This window comes from Muscardinus avellanarius, assembly GCF_963383645.1.
Source record: "Muscardinus avellanarius genome assembly, chromosome: 4".
Lineage (NCBI taxonomy): Eukaryota > Metazoa > Chordata > Mammalia > Rodentia > Gliridae > Muscardinus > Muscardinus avellanarius.
Window position 1 is genome coordinate 153903193 of NC_137789.1, and position 18618 is coordinate 153921810.

General features: G+C 44.6%; 1 protein-coding gene across 1 annotated transcript; it reads right to left on the bottom strand.

Annotated features, from left to right (window-relative positions):
* Positions 1 to 1664: 1664 nt before the first annotated feature.
* On the bottom strand, positions 1665 to 15391 carry LOC308261849 (ATPase PAAT-like; the record flags this gene model as incomplete). Its single annotated transcript, XM_080694020.1, has 6 exons — positions 1665 to 1899; positions 4042 to 4493; positions 8942 to 9148; positions 12869 to 12941; positions 14076 to 14279; positions 15234 to 15391. The coding sequence occupies 6 exons, from the start codon at positions 15389 to 15391 to the stop codon at positions 1665 to 1667; spliced, it is 1329 nt and encodes a 442-aa protein (XP_080550146.1).
* Positions 15392 to 18618: the final 3227 nt, after the last annotated feature.

The following is an 18618-nucleotide window of genomic DNA, read 5'->3' on the forward strand; positions in this document are numbered from 1 at the left end:
GAGAGAGAGAGAGAGAGAGAGAGAGAGACTGGGAATTGAACCCCGGGGCATTCTACCTCTGAGATACACCCCCAGCCCTATATTTATTTTGAAACAGGGTCTCACTAGGTTGATGAGAGTCTCACTACTTGCTGAGGCTGTCCTCAAACTTGTGATCCTCCTGTCTTAGCCCCCCAAGTACTGGGTTTACGGGCATGTACCACCATGCCCAGTTAATTAGCCCTCATTTTATTTGCACTACTAGAAATTGAACCCAGAGGTATTCTTCCTTCCAGCTACATCCCCAGACCGGTTTTTATTCTTTATTTTGAAACAGGGTCTCACTGAGTTGTAAAGGGCCTGAGTAGCTAAGGCTGTCTGCGAACCGTGATCCTCCTATCTTAGCCTCCCAAGTACTAAGATTACAACTGTGTGCCACTACACCAAGCTTAGCCCTCATTAAAAAAAATTTGCCGCCTGGCATGGTGGCGCATGCTTGTTATCCCCACACTTGGGAGGCGGAAGCAGGAGGATTGTGCAGGTTCGAAGCCAGCCTCTCTGGCTTAAGAGACCCTGTTTCCAAATAAGATATAAAATAGGTCTGGGAGTGTAGCCCAGAAGTAGAAGGATTCCATCCCAGTACCACCAAAACAAAACAAAACCAAAAAAACCAAATTTGCCAAAACAGCATGTGAATATGAAATATCCCATTTCTAAAAACTGAAACATTTTAATCAAAGATTAGTCAAAATAATGAGTTCTATTTTCTTAAGACAAGTAGCTCCCAGAGTGGATTTTTTATTTATGGATACAAACATATCACCCCTCAACACATACACAATGGTGATAAATTCTGAAAATTAAGTCTACGAGAGTCTTGCAATCTCCTTGATTCACAGGACTATATCCATGCAGATTCTCAGATTGTCACATACTAGACATGCCAGCAAAGGACTGTAGGGAAAGAGTCTTATCAATGCAAGGAAGGGGAAATGTCCTTATGTTTTCTGGAGCTGCTGAGATCAAATAAAATGAAAGCTCCCACTTGACGTGAAACGTCCAGCACACAGTAGTAATCCTGAAAAGGAACTGGTGCTTTCTGATTTCGCCTGTATCTATGGCCACACTGTAGCCAACAGTGTTAACAGTCCCAGTGTAAACTCATTTTACACATACCAAGCATTGTGTTTTATTCATTATCCCAGATGAGCAATACTACACATAAATGGTTGATCTTACTAGATTTCAAATATCCAATTTTCCAAGATCTAGAAAAAGAAAAAACTACCATATATTCTAAGTACTCTTTTTCATACTACTAAGATTATAAAATAAGGTGTTTATATAAATAAGAATTTCACTCCAAACACATGCATAAGATGCAATACAAACAAATGAACTGCATTAGAAATCCTTAAACATTTAGGCAACACAAGTACATGTAAAAATCTGCTAGTGAAAAATACTGTAAACAAAAATAACTTATGCCTGTATCATGTTAACTCTTAGTGTACAGTACTGGCTTCACAATAAAACAAGGCAGGAAAAACGAACACTGAGGTCACTGATGTACAACGGCAGTCCTTCAAGGGCATTAGATACTTGCTTTTCATAAACATTTTTGGGCTTTGGCTTTGTAATAAATATGTAATAAATATCTGCAGTACATTCTGTATGCTGAGAGCTTATCTTTCTCCATTAGAAAGTCTTTCTCCAGAGTCATAATGTCTTAGAGGCAGCCCAGCAGGTGGGGAGTTGGGATTCTGCAACAAGTCCATTACCAAGGCAATCTTCTCATCTACGTGCTCCTGGAGTTTATATATTCGCTGGTCAATGTAGTCCTTAAGTTTCTTTTCCATCAGTTCCAAATTTTTGGAAAGAATCTTTTCCAAGTAAGAGCAAATAGGCTGTTCTTCCATTCTAAAAATCAATTTTAAAAGCCATGTCAATTTCCCCCAGTGTAATAATAAAACAACCGGCTAAGCAACAAGCTGCAGGCACACATCACATACTCTGTCTCTACAGGTGCACTGTCTTTTTTTTGTGTGTGTGGTGCTGGGGTTTTAACCCAGGGCATCCTACTTCCAAGCCCAGCCCTATTTTATTTCTTATTTGGAAACAGGGTCTACCTAGGTTGCAGAGAACCTACATACGTTGCCAAGGCTGGCGCTGATCTTTCAGTAATCCTCCTGTCTCAAGTTCTGGGCTTACAAGGGTGTGGCACTATGCCCCATCTGCCCCGTCTTCTCACAATACATTTCCAGTTCTAGAATGTACACCTAAGAGGTGACTAGAGTCCTTAAGGCCCAACACACTCATTTCTTTAATTCTTTTTTTTTTTTTTTTGGTGGTACTGGGGTTCCTGGAAGCCCTTCTACCTCGGGGCTACACTCCCAGACCTATTTTTACATTTTCATTTTGGAAACAGGGTCTCCTAAGCCAGCGCGCGGCTGGCTTCGAACCTGCGTGATCCTCCTGTCTCCGCCTCCCAAGCGCGGGGATTACAAGCGTGCGCCACCACGCCCGGCTCTTTAATTCTTTTTGTTACATATATAATTGAAATGGGACTATAAAAGTGACGATAAACACTTTAGAACAGACCTTTTAAAAAGTCCTTTTGAGAGTGTGAGTGTGTGTGTGTGTGTGTGTGTGTGTGTGTGTGTGTGTGTGTGTGTGTTACTGAGGATGGAACCCAGGGGCCTTCTGCCTCCAGGATATATGCTCAGACCTATTTTTTTATGTTTTTATTTGGAAACAGAGTCATACTAAACTGCTGAGGCTGGCTCTGAACCTGTGATCCTCCTGTCTCAGCCTCCCAAGTACTGAGATTACAAGTGTGCACTGTGATGCCTGATGTCTTTTTGATTTTGAGTTCGGAATAAAAACTGATTTTGCCTTTTTTTTTTTTTTTTCTTTTGATAGTGGTACTGGGAATGGGACCCAGGGGCATTCTACCTCCAAGCTATACCCCTAGACCTATTTTATTCTTTATTTTGAAACAGGGTCTCACCAAGTTGCAGAGGGCCTCACGAGTTGGTGAGGCTGGCTGTGAACTTGCAATCCTCCTGTCTCAGACTCCCAAGTACAGGGATTACAGGTGTCTGCCACCACACCTGGGCCCTTAGCAACTTCTTAATCAAATATATGTTGCCAAAAAAGAGATTAAGAGACTATACTACAAAGAATTATTATTTAATACCTAATATAGTTTTTGATCATTCCAAAATGACCTAGACCAAATAACCTACAAAGAAAATCTGTTGCAATGACATATTTACCAGACCCAGCCAGAAACTAGTAGGAACTTGTTAGGGTTTGGGTCTGGAGTGTCCTCAGCACAGCAAGGTTGAGAGGTAGGGCATGGCGTGGAGGGGGAGGTGGGCACGGTTTCGCAGACCTTGCCTTTGCCTGGCTCTTCCCTGACTCGGTCTCCTTCCAGCTGCCATGAGCTGAGCAGCTCTTCCTCTGCCACGCCCTACAGCCACAATGGCTGGCCTTAGTGCAGGCCACCTATGGCCCGCGCCCCGTCCCCGTGAGTCCCAATAACCTTCATCCTAAGTTGTCCTAGTCAGGTCTTTTGGTCACAGCAACAAAAAGGCTGGCTAAAATGCCTAACACATGTTCTATTATTCCAGTTACTTAAATCAAGTCTACAAAGAAAATATGTTGCAATGACACACAAACCAAAACCTGCTTGTCACTACAACATACCCAGCCAGAAGCAGGCGCAAACATATAAAATGATGCCAAGACGGTGGCTCCCACAGCTCACGCCATCCACACTAAGCACTCTCTTCTCTGACCCTGGCTGAGGCTTGCAGCCCTTGCACAAAGTGCCTGAAGACTGTGCTACAGACAAGGACAAGCACTTCCAAAGAAATCCGTCCCACTCTGCAGAATAGCTGGCCCCATGGGTGTGTTACTGGCAAGACATAAAAGCTGCTAAAATTGTCTCTAGTCACATATTTTCAGGCAGTATTCACTGAGACAAATCTGTTTCCCTTCATCTGATTCTCTTACCCACCAAACTGAAACCATATTTGGCTTGAAACAAGTACTTACGCGACACCGCCCAGGCCTTCGCGGGGCTTGGAGAGGTTTTCCTGCCACTTGGCGTGGTGTCCCAGGCGCAGATGGTTCACCTGGCCGCACAAACTCTGGAGAAAGGGCAGCATCTCAGAGCTGGGCGGATGTGAGCTGTCACTAGGCTCCTTTGGTAAGAAAGACGACACTGCGTTTTTCAGATCGTTTCCAGGAAGGGAAGGGCTTTGTGGCACAGTTTTACACTTGTCCCCGTTTGGAGCATTCCCTCCGCCAGGTGGCTGTGCGCTCTGGCCAGGGGAGGCCTGCAGGTTTGCAGTCACATTTGCAGAGGTCAGTCCAGTTCTAAAAGGAAAAGGCGTGGAGGACGACGTGTCCAGGGCTCCTGAAGGAGACGACTGTGGTGCGACCAAATGCTTGTGCCCAGTCGTTCCCAAAAGCGACTGGAGCTGCTCTCTGATGGGGACACAACTCTAAACCAGGTGAAGAAGCACATGTTAATATTAAGGCGGACAGCTAAGTTTTAGAGTAATTACTAGGAGTCAGGCACTGTGCATTCTACTATTTTATCCTCAAGACATCCTCTAAAGTGGGCTCTTACTAGTCAGTGTTTAGTTGAGTTGATCAAGGCAAAAGGTCGGCGACGGTAACCAGCCAGAAAGTGAAGAACTGGGACATAAGCCCAAGCAACCTAACTCTGTAGTCCAGCCTTTTAACTATTTCCTCGAGAATATACTAAAATAAATACTAGCATGTATAGTAAAATTGCCCAGACACATTTTAATGTTTCACTATAAAGGCCTCCTTAATTTATGACAATAAGCTGGGCATGGTGGTGCTCACCTGTAATCCCAGGACTTGGGAGGCTGAGACAGGAGGATCACAGGTTAGCCAATCAGCCTCAGCAACTTAGTGAGGCCCTGAACAATTTAGTGAGACCCTGTTTCAAAATAAGGCATGAAGCAGGGCTGGAGCTCTGAGGGAGAACACCTCTGGGCTCAATCCCTAGTACCCCCCCACACACACACAAATTCACTGATTATAAAAACTAGTCATTGGCAGGCATATAAAATACAATAATAAACAGCACAGCAACCCCTCAAAACACTAACCACAGAACTCCCACGTGACCACAACCTCAACTCTGGGTTGCAGACCCCCTGGATTCAGCTTACACAGTAGTAAACCAGGGGTGCAAGGTCAAGGGGGACAAGGACCTTACCTATGTCTCTACAGGAACAGAAAACTCAAAATACCTACCAAAGTGTTACCTAGACTACCTCTGGAGAAGAGAAGGAGAGCTGGGAAATATTATTTTTTACTTACTACTTCTGTTGGATTGATATTCATGAAAAAGTAACCTTAACAAAACTAAAAAAATATAAAGAAACAGCCCAAACAAAAACTTACCATCTATTTTCATTTTCAAATCTAATTTTCCAAAGTCAAATCTTTAAAAGATAGGTGTCAGTGAACTAGTTAATTTCAAATCACTTCTAAAAATCCTTTTACAAAAAACAAGTTTTTTCCTTTTTAAAATCTTTCACTAAAAGTTATTCTCAAATTACAACATGCACAAGATTCACATAGGCACGACTGTTTAAAATACTGACCCCTGGACCCGCCCTCTGGAATTGAAAGGTAATAAGAAGAAAAAGGAATCTGTGTTTCTGTGTGTGTGTGTGTGTGTGTGTGTGTGTGTGTGTGTGTGGTTACTGGAGGTGGAACCCAGGGGCTTTTCTACCTCCGGGCTATACTCCCAGACTATTTTACACTTTATTTGGAAACAGGGTCTCACTAAGTTGCTGAGAGCCTCACTAAGTAGCTGAGGCTGGCTTTGAACCTGTACAATCCTCCTGTCTCAGCCTCCCAAGTGCGGGGATTACAAGCATGTGCCACCATGCCCGGCAAGGAATCTGTACTGAAGATATTTCAAAGGTTTCTGTGTTCTATAAACCACAATTGAAAAATCACACTAATCTATATGCTTAGAGAAGGTCAAATATCACAAGCTTAACAAATATTTCTATTTATTCTCTCTCTCTCTCTCTCTTTTTTTTTTTTTTTTGTGGTACTGGGGATAGAACCCTTCTACCTCCAGACTACACTCCCAGACTTATTTTATATTTTTTATTTGGAAACCGGGTCTCTCAAGCCAGCGCGGCTGGCTTCAAACCTGCGTGATCCTGTCTCCGCCTCCCAAGTGTAGGGATTACAAGCGTGCGCCACCATGCCAGGCTCTAATTATTTTTGATATCTTGTATATAACTATCTTCTAACTTTATGTCTAAACCTCTTGAAGAAAAAACTTCAAAAAAACCCTTTCAAAAACTCTCTGTAAATTCAGAATCTTACTCTCCCCCAAACCCAGTTACTATCTAACCCCTCGTAATCTAGTTCACAGCCCATCACTATTCAAACAGGCTCCATGAGGATCCAGGAAACATTTGTATGATAAATCCAGTAGGTATATATAGATATATGTACTTAGCTATAGACAAGGCACACAAGTCTCTCCTTGCTTGTAGCTTATGTTTTAATAAGATAAATAGCAACCGGCACACATGTAACAAGAAAGTGACCCAAGAGGCACCAATGGAGCTATGTGGGAACTCCTCGGAGAGACTAGGTTTCATTAAGCAGATAATTAATGAGATCTGAATAATAACAAGGAGCCAATACGGTAACATCATAGAGAGGGTGTTCTGGCCAAAGAGAAGAGCTGCGAGTACGAAGGCCCTGAGGGGGACGTGTCTGGATATCTGAGGCCGACATACATCAGAACATGTGGAGCAAGGTGCTCAGGAGGGCAGTGGGTGAGAGAAAGACCAGCTAGGAAGCCCTGGGGCGTCTGGCGAGGTACCTACGGAGAAGGAGAAGCTGAGACTGCCATCTGTCTGAAAACTCCGTCACGTGGTCCCCAGGACGTCCAGCTCCTGGTCCCCTTCGCTCTGCCATTCTGCAGTCCTTGTAAACCTTGCAACATCTCCAAGACCTTAGCTTGGATTATTTATCTTAAACTTTCACATCAACTCTGTGATCTCTAAAGTATTATTTAGAGTCTGTGAGGATCATATTTTTTATTGAACCTACCAGAGAAGGCAAAGGAAGAGAGAGGACACACGTCCCTCTGCCTGACACCAAAGCCCTCCTCTCGCTCCCCAACCACAATGCTGCCCTCGGCTCCCGGCTGCCCTTCTCTTCTCCCAGCCCTTACCAAGGGTCTTTCTTGCTAGTTTTAGTCCTTCTCTTCACGATGTTCCTCCTGGGAGAACGTCTCTCAGACCTCCCTCCGGCCGCTGAAGGTTCATGCCACCCGTGCCAATTGTGAGCGTCCAAATGATCTAGCATCCTTCCAGGTAAGGTCTTATTCACAACTGAATCCGATATTCCTCAAACTAAACTACTCTTTCCCACGGACACCTTCGCTGGGGAGGCATTTACGTGACTGGGATCAGCATTCTTCAAAGCTCAGCTCCAGGAGTGACTCTTTTTCTCTTGGAAGTTCAAGTTAGCTGTCCAGTCCTCATGGCTCCAACTATTTTTAGCATCTCACAACCCGGCATCGTGTGACAATGTCTAACCTTACACTACATCAACTCTCATCTTGTGTGTGTGTGTGTGTGTGTGTGTGTGTGTGTGTGTGTGGTGCTGGGGATTGAACCTGGGTCACTCTACCTCAGAGCGACACCCCAGCCCAATTTTTTATTGTTTGTTTAGAAACAGGGTCTCACTAAGTAGCTGAGGCTGGCCACAACCTGCGGCCCTCCAGTCTCAGCCTCCCAAGTACTAAGGTTACAAGCGTGCGCCACCATGTCTGGCTCAGCTGTCATCTTGATGAGACAAATCCCACGCAGCACCTTACACGTAACAGTCCACTGAAATCTAACACAGGCCAAGCACATTTACAAACGTATACAGTACTCAAAGGTCTCTACAATCTAGTCCAAATGGACTTAAACTTCCCCAGTCACTTACTCACGCCAGAAAAATGAACTTCTACTCACTTCCTGGCTGCCTCCCATTCCTTCCACCACTGAGGATTTCACCTACTACCCTTTCTCTGGGATGGCCTCCCTGCAAATTCCCTCACCTAGCCCCACCTTTCTCTAGTGGCCCAGAGACAAGGCCATTTGCTTCAGTGAGCCTTTCTGACTCGACCTCCTCATTCCCCACTCACACGGTCTACACCGTAAAAACCCTTCAGAACGGCTGTGGACTCACTGGTCTTCATGTCCTCACAAGTGCTCAATCCAGCACCTCTATCTGAAGCGGCTTAATGAGGACTTGCTGAATGAATGGGCTAAATGAAATTTAGGAAAAATTGTGAAGATCTGCAGTCAGAACATTGTATAGGAGGCTAAGCCTACAAAATGTGACCTTTTAAAAGCTAAAAATAAGTGACAGCAAAATTAAAATAAGCCGGGCGTGGTGGCGCACGCTTGTAATCCCCGCGCTTGGGAGGCAGACAGGAGGATCACGCAGGTTCGAACCCAGTCGCGCTGGCTTAGGAAACCCTGTTTCCAAATTTAAAAAAGTATAAAATAGGTCTGGGAGTGTAGCCCGGAGGTAGAAGGGCTTCCAGGAACCTCAGTATCACAAAATTAAAAAAAAATAAAATAAAACTTTAGCCAGGTGCAGTGGTGCACACCTACAATCCCAGCGACTCAGTATGCGGAGCAGGGTCACAAGTTTAAGGCCAATCTGACCAACTTAATGAGACCCTGTCTCAAAGTAAAATAAAATGAGCTGGGGATTACCTCACTGGCCGAGTGTCTACCTCATATGCATAAGCCCCTGAGTTCAATCCCCAGTACCACAATACAAAATAAATGAAAATTTAATACACTGCATTTCCTTGTTAAAGCCTATAATTTTACAGTTGTTAGTGGCATGTGGAAAGAAATCCATTTCTACTGACCTGCTGCTGAAACCTGACCATATTCATCAACTGCTGAGCCCCCGGAGATAACTTCGACCCCATGGACTCCATGATGGTTTGGACCTTGTCAAGGTCTATCCTTGATCCCAGAGCAGGAACGCTCGGTGGAGAATTTGCTGAAACGGGCCTCATGTGGACCACGACCTTACTGATGAAAACACACTGCTTTTCACCAAAGGACAGCAACTATTACAAAACAAAAGAGGTCCAGGAAACAGTAATATTAAAAACAATCATCACTGAAGGTCCTTTCTTATGTTGCCTAAGCAAGAGTGAATTATTTTAAAAAATCTAAAAAGAGTTACTTCGCCAGGCGTGGTGGCGCACGCTTGTAATCCCTGCGCTTGGGAGGCGGAGACAGGAAGATCGCACTGGTTCGGAGCCAGCCTCACTGGCTTAAGAGACCCTGTTTCCAAATAAAGGGCTTCCAGGAACCCCAGTACCACTAAAATAAATAAATACTTCAAGTTTTTAACATTCTCTCCCTCCCTTCCTCCTTCCTGCTCGCGCGCGCGCACACACACACACGCACGCGTGCGCTCTCTCTCTTCCTCTCCTCTCCTCTCCTCTCCTCTCCTCTCCTCTCCTCTCCTCTCCTCTCCTCTCCTCTTCTCTCTCTCTCTCTCTCTCTCTCTCTCTCTCTCTCTCTCTCTCTGGATCTAAGTAGCTGAGGCTGGCTTCTAATCTGTGGTCCTCCGGTCTCAACCTCCCCAAGTACTGGGATTACAGGTGTGCCACCACACCCAGCTTAACTCTTCTTTACAATAGTGACTGTCAGAAAAAAATTCTTTCAATCATGAGGCTCAGGTGAACTATTTAAAGACATCCCTTTCATCCTTTTCAAACTAAGATTACAAGCAAAATAAAAATAGAGAATTAAGTATAATTTCATAAATTTAGTTTTATTTAAGAAATTAAAAATAAAACACACCAGTCTGAGATGTTAACATACCACAATTTGCTGTATTATTTAACACAAAATAAAGCAGAACTGAAGTCCACGCCGTATTTACTGAAATCCTAAGTACAATTCAGTCTTTTAGAATTTAGAAATATAATGGAACATCAGGATACTTTTAAGATAGTTTGCTGGTGCACATATAAAGAAGGTGAGTTTAGGAGTAATTTTTTTTAACTTGTTAAAGGATATTTAATTATAAAGCTGAACTTGAAGCTTGGCTCTTTGTGTGCTGAGGACTGTGTGTATGTGTGTGTGTGTGTGTGTGTGTGTGTGTGTGTGTGTGTGTGCATGTGTGTTGTTTTTAGGTGCAAGGACAGAAGCCAGGACCTTGTGCAAAGCTTTTAGTGTGCTAAGGACTGTGTGTCTGTGTGTGTGTGTGTGTGTGTGTGTGTGTGTGTGTGTGTGTGTGTTTGTAGGTGCTGAGGACAGAAGCTGGGCCCTTGTGCATGCTAGTACATGCTCCCCCAGCGAGCTGCATCCCCAGCCCTCTGATGTTTTACACTACCCAGGTTTCTAACCAAAGACATTTCACGAGTGGGCATAACAAAATGGAAAGGGAACATATTTAGGTCAGACACCCCTGAGTTCAAATCATGACTCAGCTACTCAACAACCTGGCAAATGCTAAATCTGAGCCAGCAATAAAATGAAAGAGAATGATTTCACATGGTTGTTGAGAGGTTTATGTGTCAAAATACCCAATATCTAGCTGGGCATGGTAGTACATGCTTGTAATCCCAGTACTTGGGAAGCTGGGACAGGAGGATCACAGGTTCACAGCCAGCCTCAGCTACTTAGTGAGGCCCTCCGAGGCTTAGTGAGATCCTGTTTCAAGATAAAGAATTTTAAAAACTAGGACTGGCAGTGTAGCTCATAAGTAGAATGCCCCTGGGTTCAATCACCAGTACCACACATACACACACAAAGAGAAAATATTGTCTACTACTGAGTAAGCACCCAAAAATCTGTATTAGGTATATTTATTTTTATTCTAAATTTCATATATTTTTTCCCAAAAGACAAGATTTCATATATAAGCTAAAACTCCTTAAATGAAATTACCCTTTTCCCTTCTGTGTGCTTCTACAGAGCAATTACAAAAGAACCATTCACTTTAAGAGAGACACAGTCTCCCCAAAGGACAGCAAACAAGTCAAACACTCACAAGACAGAGACCAGGACCCACCCATGCCCTGAAAACTGAGTGTGGCAACAAAAATGTGACGTCCTCGACAATCAAGGGAACACCAGGAAGTGCACAGCCCACTCTCAGTCTACAATCCACCTTCTGCTTCCAATTACCATAGCCGTTATCACCATCAACAGAGTATATATTCCACTCAGCGAGTCTGCTTATTATCTACCTTGGCCCAGGAGAATAAAAGTAACATGAGGGTGGGCATTTCAATTTATTAGCAGTAATTCCCACATGCCTGGTACAGGATCTGGAACCAACAGGACCTCAAATATTTGTTGAATAAACGAATCACTTGACAGAAATGGTTTGAGAAGCTATTTAGTAGATGTTAACAAAGTCAACATCGTGGAATAATTAGTTTTGTGAGTTTTCCCTGTGCCTGCTATGAAAACCACTTCTTTCTTCTTATTTAAAACTAGGTCTCACAACCATCTGTGATGGTAACAAGCACTGAATTTAGAGACCAAATAGACAAGCCGGGCATGCTGGTGCACGCTTGAAATCCCAGTACTTGGGAGGCTGAGACAGGAGGATCCTAGTTTGCAGCCCACCTCAGCAATTTAGTGAGGCATTCTGCAACTTAATGAGACCCTATTTCAAAATAAAAAGAAGAAAAAATAGGGCTGGGGATGTAGCTCGGAGGTAGAATGCCCTGGGTTCAACAGCCAGTACTGAAAAAAAAAAATCCAAGAATTCGCTTCAGTCCCCTAATTTTACTCATGAAGTAAGTCTAAACAGGTAGAGTTAACTTGCCTGAAGCTGATGTGACAGTAGCTGAGCTAACATTCTGGGCCCAGACATTCAACTCACTCCCCTATTTCTAGACTTTGACAGCATCATTAATGTTCACTTTAACAATGTTATTCATGTTGAAGGCAAAACTACAAATCTATTTAACTTTTTGTGCTTGTGTGTGGTACTGAGGGTGGAACCCGGGGGTTATACTCCCAGACCTAGCTTATACTTTATTTGGAAATAGGGTCTAAATTGCTGAGAGCCTCACTAAGTAGCTGAGGCTGGCTTCAAACCTGTGCGATCCTCCTGTCTCAGCCTCCCAAGTGCGGGGATTACAAGTGTGCGCCACCACGCCAGGCTCTATTTGACTTTTTGATTCAACTGTCTGAAACTTCTCTCACTCAGATATTTTTTTCAATATGTGGGCTAAAGATTTTTTTTCCCCCAGTACTGAGGATGGAACCCAGGGGTATTCTACCTCAGAGCTACAGCCCCAGCCTTATTTTTATTCTTTATTTTGAAACAGAGTCTCACTAAGTTGCAGAGGGCCTAAATAGCCAAGGCTGTCTGCAAACCGAGATCCTCCTGTCTCAGCCTCCCAAATACTGAGATTACAATCATGCACCACCACACCCAGCTTTGGGCTAAAGTTTTGCTTGGAATTTTTTTTTTTTTTTTTTTAGTGTCACAATTTCATGCAAAGAATAATTGTAAAAAAAAAGTTTTAGCTCAGTTTCCCAAAGCTTTAGAATACAACATTACTATATTAACAAAATATTTTCCATAACTTTAATGGTGACAGTTTAAAGGGAAAAAAAGTGTTAAAAAGAATTGGTAATTTTTTTAGAAAAATAATTTGCTTTCACATGTTCACTAAGTATTTCTGAACTAAAACTAGGGACTATCTTTTACTAATTCTATTAGAACAAGATAAACACATAGAACAAAACAACTTAGATTAAAATTTAAGGTACTTAAAATTTGTTAATGGTAAAAACTGGTAATGACTTACCTTTATTTTGCAAGCATGTGTGGAAGGTTCCAGTTTTAGACAGTTTTTGTACAAAATAATCTTTTCATGTTCACTAAAAATAAAGAATAATGATATTTTAACTTCTATTTATGGTCATATTTAATACTTTTGATTAAAACTAAATGTTTCCAGGACAATAGTTTTCCTGGAATGACTGAGGGAGCTGGGCTCCTGCCTGCATGCAGTGCTGAGTCCTACATTGGCCATTTACTAACTACATGAGAGCAGTAGATGAGAGAACCAGGTACAGTCATAGAGCACAGAGCACATTCCAGAGCTCAAAACCCACAGCTATTACTTCCAGCATGCACAGAACTAAAACTGTTCAGATTTGGGGTTATTTATTTTTATTTATTTATTTTACTTTTTTGGTGGTACTGAGATTCCTGGAAACCCTTCTTCTTCCGGAACACTCCCAGACCCATTTTATACTTTTTTATTTGGAAACAGGGTCTCATAAGGCTGGCTTCAAACCTGCGCATCCTCCTGTCTCCACCTCCCAAGCACGGGGATTACAAGTGTGTACCACCAAGCCTGGCCAGATTTGGGGTTATTTAAAATAGTTATTTTGTAGTGCTAGGGATTGAACTCAGGGCCTAATGCATGCTAAGAAAGGGATCTACCACTAAGCTACATCCTCCAACCCCCATATTTTGGGTTTTATTGAAGAAATATTGGTGCAAAAACTTTGTAAGAAATTTGGAAAACCATAAATCATAGGTTTAATAATAGGTTATTAAGTAGGCTGCTGCAGCAGAATCTTAGATATCTATGCAATTTTAATGGGCTTTCTTGGAAAAAATGTGTTCAGATTAACTAATTAATTTAGACTAATTAAAAAATATGTTCTGGAGTACCCAATTAATTTTGAAAGCCAAATCCCTGTGAGTGAGAGAGACAAGAAACACTTATCAGGGTTTCATTCTAATAAAACTCTTCCATTACCACAACCTACCAATCCACCTCCGCTTAACCAGCCCTACATTTCCACACTCAGGAAAATAACTAGGCTGATCTGGACTGTCTTTAAGAGGCTCCAAGGGCTACTCTCCTTGCCTACTGGTACATGGCAGTCTCCTCTCTCCTAGTGTCCGGCATCAACGTCAGAGAATCAGTACATATCCCCAGAGCTGAGGAAAACACAAACACTGCTGCAGACCAACAGGTTCACCAGAGAGTCACCAACCTGCTCTCCAGGGCGCTGCACACGTTCTGGCCCCTGCTGGTTCCACAGTACTCCTCGCCTGCATATACCTCCATATTCCTTGCTGAACTCACAATGCCGATAGAAAGGACGGCTTCACCTCCTTTAGGGTCACACCTCAGGAAGAGGAAGCAGGCGTTGTCGCCTCGGGTGTCCGGGTTTCTCTTTAAACTCACCAGATCCTGGCTAAGCAGAAGATTGATGAAAGCATTACACAGTGTTCAGTTTCTTCTTTTTTTAAATAGTACTGGAGACTGAATTCAGGGGCACTCGACCTCTGAGCTACACCCCCGGCCCTATTTTATTTTATATTGCAACAGGGTCTCACTACATTGCCCCCAGGGCTGTGCTCGAACCTACAACCCTCCTGACTCAGCCTCCCAAGTACTGGATTACAGATGGGCGCCACCACGCCCGCCTTCAGTTTTATTTATTATTTATTTATTGCGATACTGGGGATGGAACCCAGGGACATTCGACCTCCGAGGAACACCACCAGGCCTATTTTTTATTCTTTTTTTGAAACAGGGTCTCACTAAGTTGCAGAGGCCTCACTAAGTAGCTGAGGCTGCTGTGAACCTAAAATCCCCGTCTCAGCCTGGATTCCAGGTGGGCGCCACCACGCCCGCCTTCAGTTTCTGAGCAGTGTTCACAGCCCACCTATGTCTTCTAACTCACTCGCTGCCACCTGCCCTGGAGCTCCAAGCACCTTCCCACCGAGATGCTCCGTACAGATCTCAGGAGGCGTGGAGAGTTCAGAAGCAGAGCACTTCCCTTTTGTTTTCCTTGATCGCAGACATTTACTCAGTCCTCCTACAGGTGCTGGTTCATCAGTACAGTCACTGGTTACCTGTCCTGCCTATAGAAATGACACTGGCCTATCTTGCCCCACTAAGTGGCGGTCGAAGGCGATTCTTTTGGGGCTGGGGTTTGGGCTCCTTTCTGGGCAGGGAAGAGCGCGGCAGGTCTGGCGGGCGGGGAGCCGGCGAGCCGCCAGCCCGACGCGGGCGCTGCTCCGACCCCGGCCCCGGCCCCGGCCCCGGCCCCTCCGCCCGCCGCTGCAGACGCCGCCCTCGCCGCCGCGGCCCGACTCCCCGCGGCCGTCGCCCAGCCGCGCCCGCTCCCCGCCGCCCGGCTCACCCCGGGGCGGGCGGCGCCAGCAGCTCCTCCCAGTCCACGTCCTGGGCGCCGGCCCGGAGGAGGAGGAGGCGGCGGGTCAGCGCCCCGGGCGCCGCATCCCAGGACGAGGCCAGCGTCGGGCGGCCGGTCAGCCCCGCGTCCCCGGTGCCGGTCTCCATCCCACCGCCTCCGGCCCCGGCCGCCCCGGAACCTCTATTGCAGGGCCAGGGTTTCCGTTCGTGCCGAGTGCAGGTGCGAACGCGCAGTGACTTCCGGTTGCTCCAGCTTCGCTCCTCAGACCCACCACTAGGCGCCGCTGTAGGGAGAGAGCCAACGAGCCGTATTACGCATGCGTCTGTCTTCCGGCTCAGAGACCGGAGTTCCAAGTGGTCGAGGGCGGGCATGCGCACTGACAGTCCCGCCTACCGCTGAAGCCTCGCGCTGTGCGCTGGCAGCGGGCAGGTATTTGAATTTGGCGGTGGGGAGGAAACTGGCGGTGCGGAGGAAGGATCTTTTAAGGAGCCACGGTTTCGGACGGGTATTGTCTTGTGGTTCCATGCGACCTGCAGGAGCCCCTCCACCTCCTGAGTGGGGACCACGGCTTTTTCCTTCTCCATCCTGAGCGCGCTGGGGCGTGGAGCGTGGAGCAGGGGCGGAGACTGGCCACACACTCTCCTGTTAGGGGAAGTTCAGGTGGAGGTTGGGGTTTAAAGGGCATCGCCTGCTCCTGGGGCCGGCCAGGGGCCCTCAGTCCATGGCATCCAGGTATCCAGGCTGGAAGCCTTCCGGTTTCTGTTGAAGTAATATCTGATCTGTGACTTGAAGTAAGCTTTTCATGGGGATAAGTGAGCAAGTTGGAGTGTGTGTGTGTGTGTGTGTACGTACGTACTGGGGGTGGAACCCGTAGGCATACATCTCCAAGTTACACACCCAGACCTATTTTTTAATATTTTAATTTTGAACAGGGTCTCACTGAGTTGCGAAGGGCCTCACTAAAGCAGCTGAGGCTGTCCACGAACTGCGATCCTCTATTCTGCCTCCGGAATGCTGGGATTACTAGCGTGCTCCACCAGGCCTGGGTTGCAACTTGGAACTTTTTTTTTTTTTTTTTTTTTTTTGTGGTACCAGGGTTCCTGGAAGCCCTTCTACCTCCGGGCGACACTCCCAGACCTATTTTATATTTTTGTTTGGAAACAGGGTCTCCTAAGCCAGCACGCGCGGCTGGCTTCGAACCTGCGCGATCCTCCTCCCAAGCGCGGGGATTACAAGCGTGCGCCATCACGCCCGGCAACTTGGAACCTTTTAAGATGCCTCGCAGATTAGAAAACTAGATGGTTTCCTCAGTCGTTTTCCCAAAGATCTCTTGTAGATTATTTTTAACATCATTTGAAAGAAATAAGGAAATTAATTCACAAAGAAGTGGAACGACAGCGTCTTAGAGTTGTGTTAGTTAAGGTGGCATAATCTCTAGGAAATAAAGCTTTTTTTTTTTCTTTTTTTTTTTCCAGTACTGGGGATGGAACCCAGAGGCATTCGAGCTCCGAGCTACACCCCCTGCCCAATTTTTTATTCTTTATTTTGAACCGGTCTCACTGAGTTGCAGAGGGCCTCACTAAGTAGCTGAGGCTGTCCGAGAACCACAATCCTCCAGTCTCAGACTCCCAAATGCTGGGATTACAAGTGTGCGCCACAACGCCCGACTCCAGCCCTAGGTTTTAGTCGTTTAATTTTTGAAACTGTCTCGCTGAGTTGCGAAGGGCCTCACTAAGTATCCGAGGCTACTTAGTGAGGCTGACCGTGAATCGCGATGCTCTGGGCTTTGCCTCCCGAAAGCTGGGATTACAGCGTGAGCTACCATGCCCGGCTTTAAAATAAAGTTTTGCTCAGCCTTTTGTCTCAGAATTTTATTCTGTGCTCACCATTTAATTCAAATTACTTTTTTTGTTTGGTCTTAAGTTTTCATTTGAATTTGAATTTGTGTATGTACTCTGACTTGAAATGTGAACAGGATGACTTTTTGCATTGTGTTTGCCTGTGTTTGGGGCAAGAAAAACAATGACTGAATATATCAATCACCGGAATTAATAGTAGGTGAATTCACAAAGATTGAAAGAAACTCCATAAAGGGTGTAATATACACAGAATCCAAAAAGAGCAAAGTCTTTCATTGTAAAGATTTTAATTTGCATGTTTTTAATACTTCATGCTCATTTTAAGTTCTTATTGTCATATTTTCTGTTCTGTATTTCTTGCTTTTTCTGTTCATAAGTTAACTTTGGCTTAATATAGTTCATTGATATGAAAGAACTAAATATGCCCAATTAGGAACATATTTCAAATCTGTTTTCAGAATACAAGCTAACATATTTCAAAGGTAAATTTTAGAAGAAAGCAACTTAGATTTTTTTTGTTGTTATGTTTTGCGGTACTGGGGATGGAACCCAAGGGCATTCTACCTCCAAGCTACACCCCCAACCCTATTTTTTTATTTTTTATTTTGAAACGGGATCTCACGGATTTGCAAAGAGCCTCGCTAAATAGCTGAGGCTGTCTGCAAACCCTGATCCTCCTGTCTCAGCTTCCCAAATGCTGGGATTACAAGCATGTGCCACCACCACACCTGGCTGGGCATTACTTTTTTGAGCCCATTTAATAATGCAATAATTCAGATCATTATATTTTTAGACTGGGTTATTATGTGCTCTCCTTTTTGCATGGGAGTATACTTTCCAGCAAGATGGTTATAAGAATTGATATTTCTTCCCATCTGGGAGTACTTGGATTGGAACCTTGTCTGTTCACTTCCCTCTCTTTCTGAGCCTTACAGTCCCACAGTCACTGCCATTTCTTTTTCTCCTGCCTTAATGCTGGCAGTTAAGAAAGGAGGGAGAATGAAAGATTAACCTTCCTACCCTGCCCCCAGATGTCACTGTTAGCCACCGTTCTTCACCACTTTGGTTGCAAAAGATATCTGATAAAGGACTGTTATCTAAAATATACAAAAAACCCTTAAAACACATTAAGAAAACAAACACTCCAAGTTAAAAATGGGAAGCCAGGTGTGGTGGTGCACACTTGTAATCCCAGTACTTGGAAGGCTGTGATGAGAGGATTACAGGTTTGGGGACAGCCTCAGCAAGTAGTGAGACTCTGTTCCAAAAGTAAAAATAGGGCTGGGGGTTTAACTCAGAAGTATAATACTCCTGTGTTCAATTTCCAGTACCACAAAAATAAATAAATAGATATATAAATAGATTAAAATGTGCAGAAAGACCTTAACAGACACTTGACCAAGAAAAACAATCAATAAGCATATGTAAAGGCAAACAACATCATATGTCATCAAAGAACTGCAAATTAAGAGCACAATGAGGAGCTGGGCGTGGTGGCGCACCCTCCTAATCCC